Consider the following 22,663-nt stretch of genomic DNA (forward strand, 5'->3'; position numbering starts at 1 on the left):
AGCTACGTTATTCACGTAGCTGAAGTTGCGTACCTTACTTCGACTTGGGGGGTTAGTGTAGACCAGGCCATACATAACTCTTTATACACCACTCATACATGCATCACACATTGATATTTGTGACCAGTATGTCACCAGCTTTCAGAGAAGACCTTGCTTGATGCACTTTTATAGTACAATAATATTGTATACAATCAGTTGATTTAATTGCTTAATATTTGGGAGTCAGAGCCCCTGTTTTCCCTCTGGGGTGTCTGGACCCTAATTGTCACAGTATCCAGAAGCAGTAAGGAGGCCCAAGTGGCCACAAGGCTGTGGACTGTCTTAATGATCTAAGGAGTTACACTCAGTGGAGAATAACATTATAGAGGTAGCAAATTCTTTAAAGTACTTTCCGTAATAACATCATCCCAGGCTTTCAGCATTCAACTTCATCCAGCTGCCCTTCATGATCATCTTGACTATTTTAGTTGAGATGCTGGACATGTTGGATTTGGCACTGTTCGGATCGGATATGAAGATGATATAGAACTTCAGTTTGTAACCTCATAATTTCTTTTAATGTAGTTTTCTGAATAGAATATTTATTCCATAGGTCTCCCACAAAACCTCTAGATTATTTTACATTTTTTCACCTCTGTAGAGGCTGTTTTTTCTTTAACAAACCAAGAAAAGAGAAAATGGATGGAAAAACATGAAAATGGATAGTAATAAGAGAAAGGTAATTTTCTTTGTCTTTCCAAAGCCTTTGCCACTGTTTTCTTATTTCTACATTTTGTACTTCTGGTCTAATGCAGTGGAGCAGGGTGAATGTGCTCAATTTTGGCTGAGTGAACCATCTGTCCATTTAGCTTCTGCAGCTCAATGTCAAATAGAGCTAAATAGTACAGATTTTTACTAAATAAAGGGCTATTTTCTTGTCCAAGTTATACTGATATCAACTAATAATTTCTAGCTGTTATCTGAATCAAATTTGTACTAGGTATATTATGTATACTACATATACTATTACAATCCATCTATTCACTACACCAGGCCATGTTATATAATTTCAAAAAATGACATTTGGTACAAGAGATACATTAATTTACAACTAATTTTATATAAAAAAGGAGTAACAGAATAAAAGATCAAGAGGAATATGATTAAAATAAATTACAGTATACAGTAATGTATCCTGAGAAACAATCAAAACAGAGTCTTGAGTCACTATGTAATTCTTACATATTTCTCTAGAAAAAGTTGAGGGGTGCAGTCTGAAATTAAGCTGGAGGTCTGCATGGGTAAAGTCTCCTACCATCACTCATTCTGGAGAGAAGAAACAATTACTCTATATTATGTTCTAGAAATAAAACAGTGTTGAAGCTCCTCAATTCAAACAATGATTTGACAGAAGCATGAAGAGTCTGAAGTATTTTGAAGAATTTTGTTTACCGGGGTACCCATGTGAATAATTCTTTGTATATATTTGCATGATATTCTCAGATGCTTCATCAGACTCCATTATATTCTTTCTGTACATCAGATAAAGTAATATTTACTTCCTATTTGATAAATTTTAATATTAAACAATCTGAAGATTGACTGCTTTTAATAATTCTTGTCTATGTTACAAACACTATTAGTTTATTTGAAAACAGCAGCATAATAACTCAATTGAAATTTCTGTAGCTGCTTAGAAAACTCTTAAACTGTGCTCATGACTCATGATGCAATAGGTTCCTATGATTAAATTATAGTTTTGCATTTAGATGAGACCCAAACTATTATTCTACAGATGCTGTGATTTTTGCATTTTGAGACTTTATTTCAGTTATTCTGAATTAATGACGTCTATTTACCATACTTTTTCTTAAATGCTTTATTTTAAAGTTGAGAATAGAGTTGATAAATCTAAATATTATCCATTTCAAAATAACAGTTTTAAATTACAATCAACCATAGTAAAACTGTATCATCATCAGTAACCATCTTGAATTCAAACATAAAACCCATTCAAAGTAATACAAAATGAGCTTTAAAATACAAGTTGATATTTAAATCAAGTACAATGCATTTTGTATTTAAGTATATTAGAATGATATACAACATAAAAAGGTAGATATATACAAGGAAGATATACAATTATGAAATGTAAAGGGCAGATTCAGTACCTTGAAGACTTAAAAAAAAAAAAAGCAGCAATATGAAATGGAATTAGCATGATATTTTGACATATGAGCCTCAATTCAATCCTGGAGTAACTTAGTTGATTTCTTATCTAAGTGGTATGTCACTAAATCAGACAGTTCAATTTTAGGGGATTACTTCACATCTTGAGTACCGATTATGGGAAAAGTTGGTGTTTTGCATTCCCTTCAGAAAAGTCATGCTTGGGCTCAATCTGATTTCCTTGAAGCATGGAGTTTCACAGAATTTTTGATTATTGAAATGGTGGAGTCCATGAAATTTTAACAAGCATGACTCAACAGAAGTTGTACAAATCCAGAATTATTTTGAAGTTATAATTGTCCTATCACCATTGTAGTCAAGAGAAGTTTTGCTTACTTAAGTACCACAGTTGGACACTATGAACCTGACCTGCATCTGCTGAGTACCAACAACTTGTACAACTTTCAGTGGAAAATGAGGTGCTCAACAGCTTTCAGGATCATAACAGACATCGACACTTTTGATATATAATGTGGCATACTGCCCTTTTTTCTGTTTGAAAATCTGGCAGTAATACATTTGAGTATTTTCAGTAGATTAAGGGGGAGGAAGGCCAGTATGCCTACTCTGCACCTGATCTTTTCCCAGAGCTTTGCAGAATAAAAATGTCAACAATACCAAAGCTCTGTCCTATGCAGAGTAAAAAAGACACCACTACAGTAGTTTTGTGTTGTCTTAAATATAATATTCATTCAAAGCAAGACCATCATGAATTCAACAGAGAAAACAGTTCTGCTATGCAGTGGCCTGGAAACTTTTTTGTGTGTGTGGCAAAGTAAAAATAAAATCTTCACTGTGTGTTTGGTCTTTTTAAATGTCTAAAGTGCTTAAGCAAATGAAGCGTCCTTTCCCTTTGGAATAAAACAACGTTTTACATTTCAGCTTGTTTGCAACAGTTCCAGATAGCAGCAGTGGAAAAAAGTGGAAGTGGAAAAAAGCCAATTTGGTCTTATTTAGTATCTGACTAAAATCAGCATTGCAGAATATTTTTCCATCTGAAGTGCTGTGTTGGCAACTTACCCAAAGCCTCATGCACAGATCTATTCCCCCAAGAGCTCTGGGGCTGTTCTATCTTGCATCAGCAGTAATGGTCCTCCAGAGTTTTCATGAGAGCCAGGGATTGCCAGACTGCTGTGTGCTCTGACCATGCCCCCTCCTCTCCCAACAGGGCCAGGCAGAAACATTGACATTGACATTAAACAACCCAGAGATTTCCCTGCACCAGGGAAATCCTCAGCTACCCAATTAAGGTGGCCTTTTTGCATTGCTGGATGCAGGGGTGCTCTATAAAATGGAGTAGGTTGCAGCCTCCCTCATCATTAGCAGGGAGGTGTGGCTCGTGGACACAACAGGGTTCCATAGCCTGTTTATCTTGAGCCAACTGGCCAACCCACCTACTTGATGGTGATCGTAGAACTGGGTGGAAAGTTTTCATCAGAAGTTTTAGCTGAAAACTTGGTTTTGAATAAAACAAAGATTTTGTGGAAACTTTGTTTTTCTGAAAAAAACCAAAACATGTCAGTTATGTGGTTTCCCCCTTTATTCTAGTAGAAAAAGGGGAGGAGGGAGTGGAAGTCAAACAAAACACACTTTCTCACGCGTTTTTACTCCATTTCACTCTTTTCAATTGGAAAAGTGGGATTTTTTAAATTAGATTTAAAAAGTGAAAGTGGCATGTAGTCAATTTTTTTTACCTCCCCCCATTTTTCCCAATGGGGAACAAGTAAAATGTGAGTTGTGGGACGGTGGAGTGAAAACAAGTGTTTCAAAATGTTTGACGCAATGGGGAAGATTCTGGGTTGTTTTTAGTTTGGACGGAGGGAAAATCGATCAGCTCTAGTTAATATTGGCCCCCTCTCCTCTCACCAGCCCCGCTCTCTCCTTAAAGGGGGAGAGCAGCGGCTACAGGGCTGGGATACGGGGTAGAAGCCCCTGCCCCCAGCCTGGGAGGGAGTCACGACGAGTCCTGGGGCCACAAGGTTCTGCACAGACGAGTCCCCTTCGCCGCGCGCTGTTTGCGTCCTACAGGTTGACCCGCTCGCTGGCTCGTCGCGCCTCCCGCCCCGCGCGGGAAAAACTGGCAGTGAGTGCTGGAGGCGCTTCAAACCCAACGGCGGCTAGAGCAGGTGAACCTGGCGCGCGGGGCTCGCGCCGCTGAGGACACGGACACACACAGCCAGGTGCTGCTTCGACAGCCGCATTTTAATTCCGCGGGTTCGCGCGCGCATCCCGGCGAAAGAGACGGAGGGCGGCGCGCGCGCCGGAGTACTTTCAAACCTAACGGCAGCAGCGGCGGTTGGTCTCGCGCCACGCCCGTGACTCGACTTGCAGCAGGCTGAGGTGGCGCCTGGTGGTGGTGCAGAGGCTTCCTAGCGCGAACACGGCCACGCTGAGCATCTGAAAGGGCGGGCGAGGCCGGGCCTAAAACTAACCGAGAGAGGGCTCTGGTGGACCCTGTGGGAACAGGAAAGGTTGAGCCTGGGCGCTGCCCGCAGAGGGATCCGGCTCCTGGGACGGCCCCTCGCCACCTCCTTCTGAGGACTGGGTGGGAGAAGGGCTCCCAGGACCTGCGCTGAGCCTTTGCAGTGGGCAAGTGGGGAATCCATCCTTGCAGTGAGAAGGCCCATCTAGGACTTAGGCCAGTGCCGTGGTGCCCCTTCTCTCCACTCGGGGGTGGGGGTCCCTGTCTGTGAGCCCCGTGAATTGAGTGACACAGGGCTCAGGCAGGATGAGCGCCATAAACAGCAGCTTTTTCTCGGTGGAGACCGAGTTCCATGGACAATACCATATCATACGGACGAAGCCGCCATTCGTTGTGCTGCTAGTGTTTGTGAGCTGTGCCCTGGGAGGTAAGACACTTAAGGGCTCCTAATATTGAAATGATAGCAAGCAGGTATCGTCACATATTGGATGAATGTAGCACGGCTTGTTCCTCCCAACCCAAGTGAACCTTGCAGACCTCTGGGAATAGAAAATCACCTGCTTGGCCTGTGTGATACCAGTCCATCTCAGCATGTGTGTCAGCAAAGTCTGTGGTTAATTATTGGAAATGGATCAGACCTAATTGCATTATGACATCATCTAGGCTGTAACTTTTCACTTTGACTAGTTTCACCTTTTATCTCTAACCTTTTGCCCTCTCCTTGTGACCTTCACTGCTCAACTTCAGGCACAAGTTATATCACTGGGCTTCTCAGCTCCTTTTGTTACCTCTCTCCTCCTCCTACCTCAGCTTCCCTCTGCACTCTTCTTCCTCCTCATTCTGTTCATCTCCTTCCCTTTATGTGTCTCACTTGACTTCCACAAGCACCACTTTTCTTTCTTTTGTTGTGTCCCTGGTCACATCCCCTCATCAATCTTCCATTTCATTGACATGGTGGATTTATGCTAATCAGGCTCCCCTTTTTGCTTTTCAGGTTGCAAAGAAGGGGGGAGGGAAGTGCCAGTGTTACTTAAGTTAAGGAAGACTGCTTGGTCTGAGGTACTTTTTATTTTCTGAGTATAAGGGCTAATTCCTTTAGAGCACAGAATCCAGACTGGTGGGCTCCTCTTATAAAGGGAGATTTGGGTTTAACTTTGTTCATTGATTTTCTGCGAAGGAGAGTACCTGTCTGGAAGTCTAGTGGCATATTTCAGAGTTCTGAATTAAGTGTGGCTGAGAGAGAGGACTTCTTATAAGTCCCCTGTTGGGGACCTGAAGCTTAACAAACTATAAGGGTGAAGCTGCCTGCAAAAGTGTAGTGAGGAACAGCAGCCCAGATTTTGAATAAATGGTCTCCTTCTTTGCAGAAAGTCACATTATAAAGCAAAGGCAAAACCTCCCATTTTCTAGTTGTGTTGGCTTTGAACTTTAATTTTCTCTTCTTAAGCTAAAATGAGGATTTTTTTTATTTCTCCTTATTTGGTTTCTTTACTTTTAATTTTTACCACTTATTTTTAATCACAGATTCAAGGAAGTAACACTGGAAGACACAATTGACAGTTCAGGTCCAGTTTTAAAATAACCGTTTAATTTTTATCAGGATTTACTTGGGCACAAATATACATAACTAACTTTTTTTCTTTTCATATTTATATCTTAATATGAATTATAAACATCACTTAGGGTGAAATAATTCTGTAAAATCCATGAGGTGGATTTGAGATGTGTAATGTAAATAAGCTTAATTTCAAGGCAGAAAATAGTCCTCCTCCCATAACCAGAAAAGAGATTTGTGATGGATATCCATCATATCTGGATCAAGGCCAGAGTTTCTGCAGAAGCAGGCATGATTCAACCAAAAAGGGGTGTTTTTGTCTCCACGCAACTCTATTCCAAATCTTTGTGTTCCTCATCTGTGTCAGGTGCAAAAGTTGTTGCTATTCTGTAAAAGAATAATGGGTGCACAGCAGTTACTGCAGAGCCAAAGCCACTGTACTACCGTAGGAAGGTGGTTAGAGCTGCTCCTGTGTATAATAGCTATACTTTTGTTAATGGAAAGATTACAAATATCAACAATTAAGAATATCAAATAGACACTTTCCGGAGAACATTTCCTGATACCACAAACATGAGTTAACAGTTTGGAAAGGTATAGTCATTTCCCAGATGTGTGTGCTAAACCACAGGAAATTTACCCATGCTCTTAATATCAATACATTCAAGTGTGAAAATGGTTCACATTTTCACATGAAAATACTCAGAAAAATAGAACAAAAGTACTTGACTCTAAGGACATATCTACAAGGGGGGTAATGCGCCCTACAGGGGGATGATTTCTACAGCACAGTAATGTGTTGGGTATTTTAAAAACTGCACTAGCAGGGTTGACTACACAGACCAATTAATGTACAACAAGTTAGTGTGCTTTAGAAATCACACCACTCCTAGTGTGCATTGCTGCTCTGTGTAGAGAAGCCCTGTCTCTTGAACAGGCACACCTTACTGAGGAACTGGATGTGTATAGTTGCATGTTAACTATTGGTGAATACCACATGTGAAATAATCACACAGACGTGTGCTTCCCACCCCAAATATTACATACTCCTTCCAAATTCTGATATATGAAAGATGCATAACTAAGTCTGTGACAGCTGGAAGAACTGTAAATGTGCCCATTTGATAGCAACAATTAGTCTTCTTACCATTAGTCTAGCTTGTTCTGTTATGATTTTGTATTTCATAACCTGACGGCTATGGAAATCATAAGTTTACTGATGTATATTGATGAAGCAGCACTCTGTGTGGACTGTAGCTGGCCAGGTCTCTCATTTTGTCTGCATTTTTAGATGGATGCTGTTGGTTTTTTTTCCCTTAATTGAGGCTCAAGGAGGTATTAGGTGCCCATGATACCTATAGAACTTTTACCCATATTACCATGCTCATTCTGAAGATGTCTGGAGGAACTTTTTTGTGTTGTTGCAGTACCATATAATGCTTAACTTGTATCTTGTGCTATTTGATTTTAGTCCTCTACTGTTAGGGATGCAGCACATGAACTTAATAATAATATACTCAGATGCTACAGTACAAGGCTATTTGGAATTTGGTTATATGTAACTTTGGCAAATGTTTTTGGGGAGGTGCTAATATGGCTCTTGTTGGTTAGACTTTTTACTGGTATATTTTCATTGGTGTATTTTCAACTAGACTTGATATTGAAAATAGGAAAAAGAAGCAAGTAATTGGCTTTATTGCACAATTAAATGCTGAATAACACTATCCTAGTTAACTGAAACACTTCTTCAGAAATTGCCTCTGCAGATCCCCGTTATGGGATTTACATAATCTGCTTTCACTATATACCTTCCCTAAAGTGAATTCACACGTTGGATTGTTTTGCTGTTTATTCAAAACCCCATTTGGTTAAACACTTTCAGATGTCCATAAAACATTTTGGTGTTGTATTGAGGTAATCAGTTCGAGATATAGAAAATGGAAGAGGGAAGGAAGAAAATATAAAATATCATTGGCCGATATAGTGAATGCTTTTTGTTATGCTTGTCTCACTTTGTACATTTGAGCCGAAGGGAAATACCGATTCTGATCAGTGCTTACCAGTCAGACCAAGACCTTGAACTAGGAACATACATGCAGTTGTGCACTGGATATGAAAATAAGTACTGGTTGAACATTGAGTTTAAGCATGTTAAATGTAAATTTCCACAACTCTTATATTAGCCTGTTTGCAAACCTAAAATCAAGTAGCAGGTACAGGAGAATTTCAGGTCAGATCTGCTGGGCTGTTTCTGAGCAGAGATGCATGTTTTGAAATTATATACAATAATATTGTTTTTATGTATAATATTCTCTTTTTATTTCCAGCTCTGTTGAGGATCATTCTGAAGGAATCAAACATTCCTATTAATGTAATTCTTTGTTTGACTGGAGTTCTCCTTGGAGTAGTGGGCTACTTTGTAAAGGAGGTACTGTATATTTAGTAACTATAACCGTTATTAATGTGGGCCATAAGGCAACACATGGGTTTTTTGTTTGGTTTGTTGGTTTTTTTCACCCCACAGGGTTATAAATAGAGAGGGACTTTAGTTTAGTGCAGGGGTTCCCAAACGGTGGACCATAGAACACTATCCTATATGGGTATCCTTGTTTCCAGATACTAAACAACATTCAGAGGCAGCTAAAAATACATACTTAATACTAGTTTTCCATACAAGATATTTCTGTAGTTGGCACAGGGATGCTATGAGATTGTCAATGAGAGGGGAGGTAGACCTTATACTTGGAATGGGATGGGTTTGCAAGAACGCTCTTTCTATTAAGAGGTAGTTCATGCTATCAAAATATTTGAGAACTGTTGGTCTGGAGGTTAAAGTTCCAATCTAGGCTTCGAGATCTGGCTTTCGCCCACAATTGTCCCAATTTCCTCGTTTGTGGGATAAGGATAATAGTTACTTAATTCATAGGGTCTTCTATAGTATACTGAATATTTATAAATCATTTTGAGATCCTCAGATGGTAGGCACTGTAATTGCAAAGTATAGTTTCTGGACTGCCTGTTGTGGAAAAAATAATTTTGGTAAAACCTCACTTTTCATTACTGCACATAAACAGTAGATTATGTGCTTACTGTTACACATTTGGGGGCCTATTCATGAATAGTTTACTGAGGAAATGTCAGTGGAATAAAGTGACAAGAGTGTAATTGTTTCTTATCTCACAACCTGAAAACTGACGTAAAACAGGAATAAGTCAATAATTTTTTTTTAAAGTAAATAAAACTGGGGGTGATACAATTGGATTACTAGAAATTACTCTTGACGTGTGTGGTAGAATGACGGTTGTTGACTTTAATATTATTAAAAACATGTGTTCCATACTTGTGCTAAAGAGAAATCAGCCTACTAATAAAAAAAAATTGAAATCCCTATTTGGAAAGCTGCGTATAAAGCACTTGTGTAGTGATTTACCTTTTTCCTCATGTCATAAATATAGTAATCCTCCCAACAGCTCTACAAGGTACTGCAGATATGTAACTACAGATAGAGGAACTGAAAAACAGTGAGGCTATGACAAGTTTGAGGCCACACAGTGGGGTGGATAAAAATGATTTTATTTAAAAAAAAAAAGTTTTACTTTTTTTTTATATATATAATTGGATTTTTAAAAAATTAAATACTGGTTTATTTTTTAAAGTAAACCTCTTTGAAATTATAACAACATATGTTAAGGCCTAAACTTACAAAAATCAATTAAATCATTTAAATGAAATTAAAATATTAATATTAAGCAGTACATGTTTGCTGTTAAAGTTTCAGAGAAAGTCAAACCACTGAATTGGTGGAAGTTACTAACTAAGTGCTTGTAACCTGAGTTTGTTGAAGTGCTGAACCAGTTTTTGAGCCTCTTCTGTAGGTGCAGAGAAAACATTTGGGTTTATTCACCTAGTTCAGTTCAATGACTAGTTCATTTAAAGTTAAGAAACCAACTGAAGAAAAAAGTAGAAAAGCTTGTGAATAAAAACTAGATGTAAAAGGATGAGATTTACTATATCTAAAATCCTGAAGGACATTGCTGACCAGAAATATTCAGTTCATTTAACTACCTACAGATAATATCTTGTTTAATAAATCAGTTAGTTTTAAATTTAAAACAGGATTTGATAATATTTTTTCTTGTGTATCCCACACATGTAGGGTAGTTTTAGTTAACTACGAAAAATGTTGTAAAATGCCATTTTTGTGCATTTTTAATTGAATTCAAATTTCCAAATAGAGCTTGACACAAATCACAAGTAAAAAAATTAATCATCATCTAGTAAGTAAGAAATGTGAATAAATGTAAGATAAGCTATATAATTGCTTAAATGTGTATAGATATAGTGTGTCCTTCTGTTTAGTAAAAAGAAACACCAAATGTAGTTTAAAGTTTAGTTGCACATCAACATGTTTTAATGGTTACCAACTAATGAGAATTATCCTTTCTTTAGGAAAATAACTAAAAAGTACAAATACAGAAGAAGATTAAAATCAATGATTAACTCAAGGTTTCCTGCTTGCTGATTTAAATTGTGATTAAAATTGATGATTTAAATAATTTCACTCTGCCACACAGCAAATTAGTGGTAGAGATGGGTTTTATTACCCAACCATCGCTCAGTCTTAAATTTATGTTTAGTCCACAGTAACACACTAAACTGTTGCTGCATCTCTGCATATGCATCAACAGAACAAAAAGCTTGTATGATGCGGAATAAGTAATGCAATGATTTGTTAGTATTTTTAAAATTTTGTTGTGATAGAATGGTGGATTTTTTTTAATTAGGTATTTAGAGTCAATAGGCCATTACCTACTGTGCTTTAACACTTTTAAGTCAAACTTTAGACCTAAAAGATAATGATGCTTCTTTTATGATTATAATTTTAGTGTAATTACTTATGTTTATAATTAGAAATCTTGAAAAATTATACAACATTCTGTTCTAATAGATTTCTCACTGCAGTTAAACAGAGTGGCCACTCACTAGCTTCCAAGGTATTTTCTCCCTGCCCAGCTTCAGTTTCTGCAGACTCTCTCCTGTGCTTTTCTCATTTTGTTTTCTGCCTTGACTCCAGGCAGAAGATCCTTTTTGAGCCTTGACTCCTGTGGCTCTTTGTTGAGCAATCAGCTAGTTGGTTAGGCAGAAAATGCGACAGGCATCGCTAAACACAAATTTCTTTAGCAGCAGGCTCATATTGTCATCATTCTGAATCCCCTTCTTGCTCTCCCTTGCAAACAGTTGGAGCAGTCTTGGAAGTTCTTTCTCAGAGGGCAGGCAGAAGAGTTTCTAACAGCAAGACCCATGGTAGCCGTCACAAACCAGGAGATTCTGTCTCCCCTTCATCTCAGGCTTCCAGTGGTGAGACCACCACCTTTGTCAACATTAGGAATTCAACCTCCCCCTTTACTTCTCAGGATAGGTGGCATATTTTGAAAAATCCTCCACACTGTGCCCCAGTGATCCCACTTTTGGCGTTTGTGCTCCTCTAGAGCTGGCAGCACTTTAAAGAAAGCCCCTTACTTGTCTGCAAGTTCGCCTTACTGGATTGAATGCTCCAGCTCCTCCACTCATCACAGAGGCCAACCTGACACTGTGGAATACCACAGCATTTCAACCCCTCTTCCCCTCGAAAGTCCCAGTAAACTCGGGACACACATCAGAGAGTTTCATTTGCTGAGGCTGGGGACGCCACATTTCTCAGTACTGTAGTTTTCCTTCTTTCCACAGGAGTGCCAGGGGATGTTCCTATCAGACTCTTACCATAAAACATGGGCTTTAGGATGCCAAAGGGCTTATTAATCATGTAAGAAATGTTTTATGGAGGTGATTTATCCAGACATCTTCTCCTTAGTGGTCAGGTTATCAATCCAAAGTCCCATTCAGTGTTAAGGCTACTTCACTTCCCTATGCAGGTCTGCTTACCTCCTTTCTTTGTCCTCTCACTTCTCTGTTTCTCCATCCACACACTCTAATGTAGGTTAAGATTGAGAGGAAAAGCTTTAAAAGGTCCATGGTCTCTGAGAGGAAGGTTAAACCATCTTCTCTTCCTCCTCTTATATCCTCTTTTTCCTCAGAGGAGGCATACTTCATCAGACATTTCAGTTCTGATAAAGGATTCGTTAATGAAGCAAATATCTAGAACCACAAGACTTTAGTAATCCCCTACTGAGCTCCCTGGACCCTGCAGGGGACTACTAGAACGAGGATTGACAGAAGGATGGGAGTACTTGTTTGGGCAAATTCAGGAAAAGACATTTCTGTTCCCAAAGTATTTGGCTCAGATAATCACAGAAATAGGGAGGGATCCGGATACTCGCATAGATGCTTTGCTAAAACTGAGGGGTGTGTAGCTCAGGGGTGGATGTGGGATGCAAAGATGCCCTTTGTGCTTCCTTGAACTTGGGCCTATGGTGTACTACTCTAGTTCTCCAATGTAACTTAGAACAGCCTTTAGGCTTCTGTAAGGTTTACCGGCTGCCAGAGGCTAGGGATCATGCCAAAAGCATGGGGGCGCGTTGGGCCACTAAATCAGTTCTCCACCATGAGACGATCTCTCTACACTGGGTAATTCTCTTGTGATTGGCCAATTTTTCACTTATTCGTCACTCGGTGGGATCAACCATTCCATCCTCTTTCACATCCCAGCCATTTATCCCTAGCAATTAAAGAGTTATTACAGTAGGAGGAGGACTCTGACAACCTATTCAGGAATGTGCATTCCCTTGACCAACCTGCAATAGATAAATTGCCACAGATGACAATCTGAAGGGATGGTGTGCCACCTTGTACAAAGTCAATGATTGTGGACCAAGTGGGTCAATCTTTAATTAGGAGGACCCCGTGTCCCTCTACCTTTTTATTTACTGCTTGCCAAACGATCCCAAGAATAAAAATATGCAGAGGACACTTGAAGGAGAAATGAAAGTTACTTGCATGTAGGTGGAGTTGTTTGAGGTAGACTCTGCATATTCATATTCCCAGTCTGCCTTCCCCTTTTCTGCTGAGTTTTAATCAATTTTGTACTCTATATTAGCAGTGTCAGGAACTGAGGTAGCAGGTGGCACCATGCCCCCTTTTATAGCCTCCTCCTCAGAATGTGCTTGAATGATGAGGGAAGGAGAAGGAGGGGTGCATGTGTGCTCTAATGGACACTGTATCAGCAGGTTCCACCATCCAAGCTGCACTGGTTGGTGCATCCCAAGAATGTGAATATGCAGAGTCCATCTCAAAGAACTCTAGTAACCGTCATTTATTTCTGTATATAAAACTGCAATGTTTTCTCCCCAGGTATCTTTCATACTAGGTTCCTAGGTTTAGAGGGAAAGGCCTTCTGTGAAAGAGTTGTGCAAGGCCGTCATCTGGCAGTCTACATATATTTGTTACAAGGCACTACTGACTTTTACTGTCCGTTTCACAGATGCTTTGCCTTAGGTGGGTGCTGAGCATTGTCATTTTGTAATTGCCTTTTCCTTCCCAGCTGGGGAACCTGTGTGCACTGTTACTTGGAGCCCATTGGTCCAAATTGTTAAAAGAGGCAGTGCAGTTTGGTGAGAGGAGAATGACAAATATTTAGAAGTCGGTGATTGATCATATTGTCTTGACAGTTTGAACAGCAAAGAGAAACCAGTTGGTCCAGAATGATGATTACTTAATATCCTTGCAGATTTACAGATAGAAAAAACCTTTTAATTTCCCCCCCAATTCCATAATATATATTATTTTTTTCCAGAAATCACTTAATAAGTGTACTTTACCTTCTTTTGTATTGTCAGTTTACTATTTTGACAGAATACATTGCAAAGATTGATCCGATCCTGTTTCTTCATATGTTCACACCTGCTATAATATTTACTGCTGCTTTTGAAATGGATTTTTATATATTTCGGAAATCATTTTGGCAGGTAAGATGTGATTTCAGAAACTTCCTATTAGAGTTCATTATATGGAAAAGATAGGAGGCAATTGTGTCCTTGTTTTTCTTTGTGGCTGTAAAGTGGTTGCAATGGTTTGGTATACATTATAAATTTTAAAAAGAAAAGGAAAAGCTTCATTGGGGCAATAAGAATTTAGAAACCTTTTAACCTTTTAAATGTAGTGCCACCTCATCTGTGAGTTGGGAGTGTGCCTATCTCAACCTGGAATGAAGAAAAGAGAGGTCTTGGGGAGAGAGAACTGGGGTGGGTCACAGCCCTCAATTGCTCTGTCTTTCCAGTGCTGATCTTAAGGTCTGTGGGGGAAGGTATTAGAAAAGATCTGCTCAACAGAGAGCTTAGAGGCAACTTCACTGTAAAAGACCCAGTATACTCCTCAGGAGACTTCTGCCAAACCTTGTTTTCTCCTTCACCACCCTGTCAGATGTCCATTCAATCTCTTCAGGGAGGAGATTTGTCCCATGGTTACCCAGGCTGCCACAAATTTTTGTGGAGTGAGTGCTCCTTTCAGCACCTCCAGCTAATTCTACTATCTTTGAGCATGAAGAGTTTCTTCTTTAGCATGCCCCCATCCCTCAACATCCAGAATGGCTCCTCAATCTTGAGAGGGGGCACAGGTGCTCCTTTCTATGCTGCAGTTCCAGTATTCCTTCGACAGCTGCTCTATTAAACCAGTTGTTTAAAAGATGCTGATTTGGCTGGCACTGCCTGCTGCTGATAAATAAAACTAGCTGAACAGGGAGTAAGGCTTCTACCGATGAAAAAACATAAATGGATGAGGATTAGTTGGTTGCTCCTAAATATATAAAAATAATAAACATAACATAGATGGCTCAGAAAGTGATACCTGTAGTTAAGGTTGCATGCATTTTCCATTATAAGATTGTGTTTCAGTTGCTTATAACTTTGACAAACTTAAACTGTTCGGGATGAAAATTTCCATGCTAGAGATCTGCATGAGACGGAACGTTTCTGGCAAGTTTCAGCTAAAATTATAAAGCTGTTTCCAAGAACAAGGTTATGGAAAAACACGTTTTGCCCATGTAAAAGAATAATTCTTACAACTCTTTCATTGAAAAACTTAGCACCTCTCTGCTGTGGAACAAGATACTTGAAATTTGTCATTGGGGCAGGGTTGCCCTGGTGTCAGAGTTGTGCCTTTTACTGTCTGTGAAAATTTGCCCAAATTCGGCACATGCTCAGTGGAGTCTAGTTAGAGTTTGACAGCTAAATTCTCCAAATCTCCAGTCTGCACTGAGCATGCTCTGTCCCCTTGCAACTCCTATATGCTGACCGGATTGTGCATGCGCTATCTCAAGGTTGGAAAGGATGAGCAGGACTTTCCCTGAAACTGCTCCTCTTGGCTGCTGGATGCTGCTTGGCATTGGGTATGTGGACAGAGAGCAGGCAGACTGTCTTTCCCGTGCTCTCAGTGCTCCTGGTGCTGGCACCTAGTCAGTGAGGAGGAGGAAACAGACAGACTTGAATGCAAAAGGATCAGGAGTGTAGGTGGAGGGGGTGAGATATGCAGAGCAGAGACACACAGGAGCTCAGGGGTGGATTTAGGAGCATGGGGGGAGGGGAATAGGAGCAGGACAGCAAGGGACAGATGATGTGGGGAGATATGAACAAGTGATAAGGGAAAGAGATGTGGTGGAGGAGAGGGGAAGGAGCAAAGGATAAGGGCGATAGGCGCAATGAGTGGGGACAGAGGTAGCAATTAAGCTGGGGGAAAATGGACCATGCCAGAGAGGGGCAGGAACTGAGGTGGTGGGGTATAGGTCAGAAGGGGCCAGGGAAAGGCTTGTGGGGGACAGGGGCAGAAGAGTGTGTAACCACTAGTTACTACGTTCCCCGGCAGGATTTAAATTTTAACATATTATTCTTGAGTCTCAACATTCTTTTGCTTTCTAGTAAATAGTTGTGAAACCCTTTGGGTCAAGTGTGTCTCTATCCCCTCTAGTGGCAGGTTACATGGAAAAGTCTTATACTACTACCAGTTACTACAATAACTCAAGTGACAGAGGACTATGCTGTGGCTCTAGAGATCAACCCAATCCTGCTGAAGACCGCATTGGGGATCATTATGGTTCCACAGAATGGAATTTTTGTTCTTTTCAGTTTTATGGGTTTTTAAAAAGGAAATTGCATCCAAGATTTTTAAAAGAATATTAAGATTGCAAAGACCAGTATGCAAAGTTAGGAAATGATAGAATTAAGTGTGCTCATGCAACCTTAATTGGCCCTCTTGTTTATGCATTAGTACAGTCTTTAGTTACATGATCTCACAGTATATTTTCTGCAGGATCCCTACCTCATTTAGTGCACCTGATGGACTGTGCTTTGGGAACTCATTCGGGATGTTAGGTGAATGGAGATCTTGTGTGTAGGATTCCTGCCTCATTTGTTGCAGAGGTTGGAAAGTGTGTGATGAATGAGGAAGGGAACTGCAGGAAGAGAAGGGATTGCCTCATGGTTAAGACAGTTGAATGCCACACTGGAGAACTGGACTCTGTCCCTGCCTATGCCCCAGAGCTTCTTTGTGATGCAGTGCAAATCACTTAAACCGAAACTTTCATAGATGTCCATGGTGTGTTCATCATTTTCTGAGTACCCAGCATGAGACACAGGGATCTGATTTGCTGAAGTGCTGAGAACTCGCAAGTGAGGTCAATGGAAGCTCTGCTCTGAAGATATAAGTGCTATAAAATGCTAAGTACACTGAAAAAAATAAAGCTCTAGGCATCTCATTGGGCACCCAAAATTAGCTGACATTTTTGACAGTTTTGTTTTTAATCTCTGTCTCTGAGTTTCCCCTGGTGTAAAATAGGGATAATATTCACCTTATCTCATGGGTTTTGTGAAGATAGGTTCATTAACATTTGTAAAATGTTAAGATACTATGATGACACCACTGTAGAAAAGCCAATGAGGAAATTAATAATTATATTCAATGCAGGGTTTGGATGGTGTACAGCAAACAATGTATGGCATTACACACTGAATGATGAGGATAAAAAAGAAATATTGACTAGCTACCCATTCAGTGAACAACTGTCCATCCTGTGTATTGTATGAGGTAGAGTCTTACAGAAAATATTGGATGTAATCATATAGATTCATACATCTGAAGGCCAGAAGGGACCACTATGATCATCTAGTCTGTCCTCCTGTATAATACAGGCCACAGAACTTATCTTAAATAATTCCTGTTTGAACTAGAGCACATCTTTAAAAAAATCCATTCTTGAGTTAAAAATGTCCAGTGATAGAGAATCCACCACAACCTTTGGTAAATTGTTCCAATCATTAATTACCCTCACTGTTAAAAGTTTACACCTTATTTCCAGTCTCAATTTGTCTAGCTTCAACTTCCAGCCTTTGTATCATGTTATGCCTTTGTTTGCTAGTTTATAATAATAATATATGGAGATAGGTATATCTCCTAGAACTGGAAGGGACCCTGAAAGGTCATTGAGTCCAGGCCCCTGCCTTCACTAGCAGGACCAAGTACTGATTTTGCCCCAGATCCCTAAGTGGCCCCGTCAAGGATTGAACTCACAATGCTGGGTTTAGCAGGCCAATGCTCAAACCACTGAGCTATCCCTCCCCCCATTATCAAATATTTTTCCCCCCTGAAATCAAGTCATCCTGTGACCTTCTCTTTGCCAAGTTAAATAGATTGAGATCCTTGAGTCTATCATTGTAAGATATGTTTTCCAACCCTTTAATCATTTTTGTGGCTCTTCTCAGAACCCTTTACAATTTATCAACATGCTTCTTGACACACTGTAATCATCGTGGCAGATCCTACGGGGACTTAGCCTTCTTGCAGATAGCACACTACCCACATGGATCTCTAGCTAGGTCCTTAAGGTGGTCATGCTTGATATTCAGTTTATGTCCATTGTTGGCAATCTTAGCATGACATCGAACCTTTTTCGCTGCGACTTGATTGCTGATGGTGTAGCTGCATTTCCTTGGTGTAAACACTTTGGTCTTCCATCCTAATAATGTGTCTATGCCAAGAAAGCTGCCGAAACTGAATCAGTGCTGATGGATATGGTTGCTGGGTTCAGCTTTGAATATCCTCATTTCTGATCTTGAACTGCCATTTAATATGAAATAGCTGATGAAGACAACAAGAATCAAAAATGTCAATTTAGTGCTCTATGGCCTTCCTTGGTGCTCACATTTCGCTGCCACACAACAGAGTTGGTATAGCCATGATTCTGTAGATCTGCTGCTTGGACTCCAGACTTCCCCACAGAGTCCACAGAAAGGCCTGAAATATGACAACAGCTGCTGCTTTGCAAGTATCCACATCTTTTAAGCATCCTCCAGCACTGTCAATGATGCTTCCTAAGTATATGACAATTGCCACCTGCTTTATGTCTCACCTGGAATGGTAAATACTAAGCTGGTTGTAATCTGTACCTGGAGGCTGCTTGGTGGTGTTTTTTGAATTGTGGACACTAGAGCTGGTAAATAAAGACTGTATTGTAATATGTATGCACAAGGGAGCTGAATTAGGATTGCATGAGTAACTTTAATTTTGGCATTTCCTAACTCTTGAGTGCAATCTTAATATTCTTATAACATAAGGTTTTTTAATGTAATTATTATATAGATAAAGATTGACTATGTTCCCCAAAGTGATCAGTATGTATATCAGCACTTCAATATTTGCTTTTTCAGTTCAGATATAAACTCTTCTGTGAAAGCTGCCAGTTAGAAACTGGCTGAAGAAATTGTACAGAAATGTTTAAATTAGAGAAAACAAAATGAAATCTGAACAAAAAAACTGTTATCCAGCCCCTGATGGGGGAAAAAATAACAAAACTTTGATTCCTGCAGTTTGGTGGTGTTTGGGAAAATTTTTTAATGCCCTTTCAATTTTCAGTAGCTGAAAGCATGCACAGACCAAATTGGCATTGTACACGACAGAACCCAATATGCCATCTCCTGAGAAGCACATGTATCTTCTAATGGAAGTCTGCAAGTTCTAAAAGAGCCTAAAAGTTTGTTTATAGTACTGTACCATTTAGTTGCTTTAGTCATGGACCTGGACCATGTTGTGCTAGATGCTGTACTAACACAGAACAAAAATATGGTTCCTGCTCTGAAGAGCTTACAATCTAAATAGACAAGACAGATGAAGGGTGGGGAAAGGGTATAACACACAAGCAGAGTGAACAATGTGATGGCAGCAAACATCATGTTAGTTCTATTATTTTTTTCTTTTGCTGGGTTTAGTTAGAAAGAAGGATAAGCTCAAGGAAGGGAAGAGGGTAAGGGGAACAGGGGAGAAGAGGGTTAGAGGAGTGATGCTGAGGTGAAGAGGTTGTGGTGGAGGAGGAGGAGAGCTGGAACAATAGCACAGGGCAAAAAAAAAAGTTCAGTCAAAACTGTAGAAAGTTCTTCAAAAAACTAACGGGGTGCAGTCACTGATTCTGCCCCTACTAGCTGGAGTCTCTGGCTGTCCCCTTTGCACTTTTCTCTCAAACCTACATGGCAGGGTGAAGGGGAAGACACCACCTGGGTTCTAGTGCACAGTTCAGGGTCTGAGGGATGTTGTGGGGAAGGTACCAGACTGGGTATAGGAAGTGCCACTTAAATACATCAGATTGTAGGCTGAATATTGGTAATTTGTTAGAGAGACTAGCTGTTTTGGTAAACTCCTGCCATAGCACTAGGAAATTGGGGGTTCTTCATATTGACATGCAGATTATTGCTTCAGATCCCAGTGCAGTTGTGCTTGCAAGTCTGGTAAAGAAATTAAAACTTCCAGCTTTACAATATTTTTTTAAAACTACTATAGGTGAGTAAAGGATAGTTAAAACAGCCCCCATTAACAATTTACTTGATGGGAAACCTCTTTGAACAGTTAAAAGAATAAGCAGGTGATCGGTGATACCATTTGAAGTGGCCAGAATAACACACAAAGCAATTCACAATTCAGCCACCCATCCAACCATAACTCTGTCCTGTAGTGATGCCATGAATTAAAAAAAAAAAAAATCTGTTTTAAAAAAATCAATTAAATTTAATCCAGCACTATAAGCAGTGATATTATCCACTTGTGATTGTATGGTTATTGCAGGGTGTCTGCACAAAGAGGAATTAAGGTTGTTCACATGCCTTAAAAACTGTTTATTTTAATTTCTTAACATGTTTGGGTTTCTATTAATTTAACCTTAACTCTGAATTTCCTAGGGTTTGTAATGCTTATTTATGGGATAATTATAATATCTCAATAATATTTGTACTCTTAATTTACTTATATGCACTCAACCTTAAATCCAATTTAACATAGTTTTTGTCTGGGAATGTAAAATGAATAATCTTGTGATACAATAGGATCTATGAATATTTTAAAATCTAATAATACATTTATGAATTGTCTTCACAGATATTGCTACTTTCAGTTCCTGGCTTTTTGCTGAATTTTACTTTAATTGGATGCTTAACTTATAAAATCAATGAGTATAACTGGAACTGGCACGTTAGCATGTTGTTTGGAATCATTCTTAGCACAACAGATCCTATCCTCTCTGTGGCTTCTGTGAAAAACATTGGTATGTCAATTTTCCCAACAGTTTTGAAAGTATGTATATTTTGAGATTTAAATAATCTTGCACATAGTATAGAAATTGAGACATACTGTATTTCATCACTCTTGCTATTTTTTGAGCTTATCAAATTCTTGAAAACAAAAATGCGGAGGAGGACTGGGAAAAATGAAGTGCTAACATTTGTAAACAATCGAGGAAGACTCCCCAAAATAATAAAACAGAAGTTACAAATTGAATGTGGTGGACAGCAACAAAAAAATTATCAAAACACTCCATCATATATATATATATATATATATATATATGGTGCTATTAGTTATGGAGCTCTGCTTTGGATTCAGACAAGTTAATGTGAGCTAAAACAAAAGCCTCCGCCAGAATGTCACTGAAGCCAAAGTATATTTAGGGCAAGAGCAAACTTAAAAAAAAAATACCATTCTTTACTGGCCTTTGTCTTTAGAACCCATAGTGAGTGATACAGTGACAATGTAACTAAAACAAATATTTCAATTAATATAACATAGATGGAGACCAAATGTTTTATAAGGGAAGCTTTTGTCCATTTCGTTCTGAGGGAATGAAAGGAGCTAAAGAGTTGTTTGTGATTTTTGCCAAAGCCCTTAAAATGCTTAACCTTGAAGTAAAAGTGACTGTCCCTTATCTCTTTGAACATAGGGAACATGCTAAGATCTGAAACTTTTTTTTCCCCGCAGCTGTAGCTAAAGCTTCCCCCAAAAACTTCTGACAAAAGAGACCTGGATTTGAATGGGTTCTAGAGTTGACATTCTGATCTCAGGACTGGAACCACATGTTCCTTCTGGCCACTGTGTAAGAGAGAAGAAGGGCATGAGAAGTGAATCTTGTGATAATACAAAAAGCAACATAAATAAGGAAGAGTCTTATACATGTTTTGAAGTTTCTCATACGTGATTCTATTATCCTTAGATTTTAATTTGAGAGCATCTTAATAGTTTGCATCCAGGAGAGTCAAGTTGTAGAGATGACCAAGCCACAGCAGCACATAAAGCTAAAAAGAAGGTGTCATGGTCTATTTTGAAAGATATTTATATTATATAGGATCCTTAGATAAAATTACCCCTTCCACAAGGTTGCCATCTTTTTGGTATGGGAAGACATTTCTGAGTCCACCTTAGAAATAAAATTTTGACCTTTTTTTCCTTAAGAGATTTGTATAATGGGGAGGCAGAGCTTACAAATTTTCTTCCAACTTGTAGGCAGTCACTCTGAATTAATATCTTTTAAATATTTAGGAACAGAAAAATATTGATCGTTAAATTTTTCATTTGAAGGGGATTTCTTTTGAGGGTTTCTGGGGATTTAGAGTCTGCATCTTCAATCTTGAGGATCTTGCTAATTTTAGAAATTAATTTGATTAAATTGGTCTACTACCCACAAAGTCAAACTAATATGGTTGAGGAGCCTAAGATAGAGAAAAAACTCACACTCAGGAGGATTATGATGTTAACCCTTGTAGGGCTTGTGTTCACTAGCAAATTAGGCTGTTAGAATACAGCCTTAAGGAATCCTGTTAACTGGCATGATGATAAATGTGAATTTGAAAGTCAAAATGGACAGGAACAAGATGTGTTTAACATTGTGTCAGCTGTTCAAGGGTAAACCTTGGTTCCAATAGGGATTTTTCTCTTTTTTGCTTCTTTATGCTGTCTAAAAAAAGCCTGAGAAAATTGAACAATCCCGCCCCACTTTTTGTTGTTTTTAAATATGAAGAAGTCTTGTCTTCCATGTTTTGCTTGAGGTCTCCTAGAAGGTCTGGAGAACTGGAATTCTGTATTTTAGAATGTTTATTTTAAAAGTGGGCTCTTAACTTAGAAATTCAAAGCTTTCGAATGTGTATGTTTTGCATCTTTGTTTGAAAATAGTGTTTTCTTAAGACAGTCCATCAGTGCTTTGTCTAGAGAAAGAGACCCCATTCATAACTCCTCAGATG

General features: G+C 39.1%; 1 protein-coding gene across 1 annotated transcript; it reads left to right on the forward strand.

The window, feature by feature from the left end:
• Nucleotides 1–4,576: 4,576 nt before the first annotated feature.
• LOC113406371 (sodium/hydrogen exchanger 10-like) lies at nucleotides 4,577–21,439 on the forward strand. Its single transcript, XM_026650851.1, has 5 exons — nucleotides 4,577–5,060; nucleotides 8,516–8,616; nucleotides 13,961–14,089; nucleotides 20,532–20,697; nucleotides 21,408–21,439. The coding sequence occupies exons 1-5, from the start codon at nucleotides 4,940–4,942 to the stop codon at nucleotides 21,437–21,439; spliced, it is 549 nt and encodes a 182-aa protein (XP_026506636.1). The 5' UTR covers nucleotides 4,577–4,939.
• The last annotated feature ends 1,224 nt before the right edge of the window (nucleotides 21,440–22,663 follow it).

The sequence above is a fragment of the Terrapene carolina genome, unplaced genomic scaffold (genome assembly GCF_002925995.2).
Source record: "Terrapene carolina triunguis isolate 2854851 unplaced genomic scaffold, T_m_triunguis-2.0 Scaffold94, whole genome shotgun sequence".
In the NCBI taxonomy this organism is placed as follows: Eukaryota; Metazoa; Chordata; order Testudines; family Emydidae; genus Terrapene; species Terrapene triunguis.

Excerpts from the sequence above, each read along its gene's own strand:
- LOC113406371 (XM_026650851.1), top strand. The coding sequence starts at position 4,940 with ATGAGCGCCATAAACAGCAGCTTTTTCTCGGTGGAGACCGAGTTCCAT. Across the intron at positions 5,061-8,515 it reads TGTGAGCTGTGCCCTGGGAG|CTCTGTTGAGGATCATTCTG; the intron begins GTAAGACACTTA and ends TTTTATTTCCAG. Across the intron at positions 20,698-21,407 it reads GGCTTCTGTGAAAAACATTG|CTGTAGCTAAAGCTTCCCCC; the intron begins GTATGTCAATTT and ends TTTTCCCCGCAG.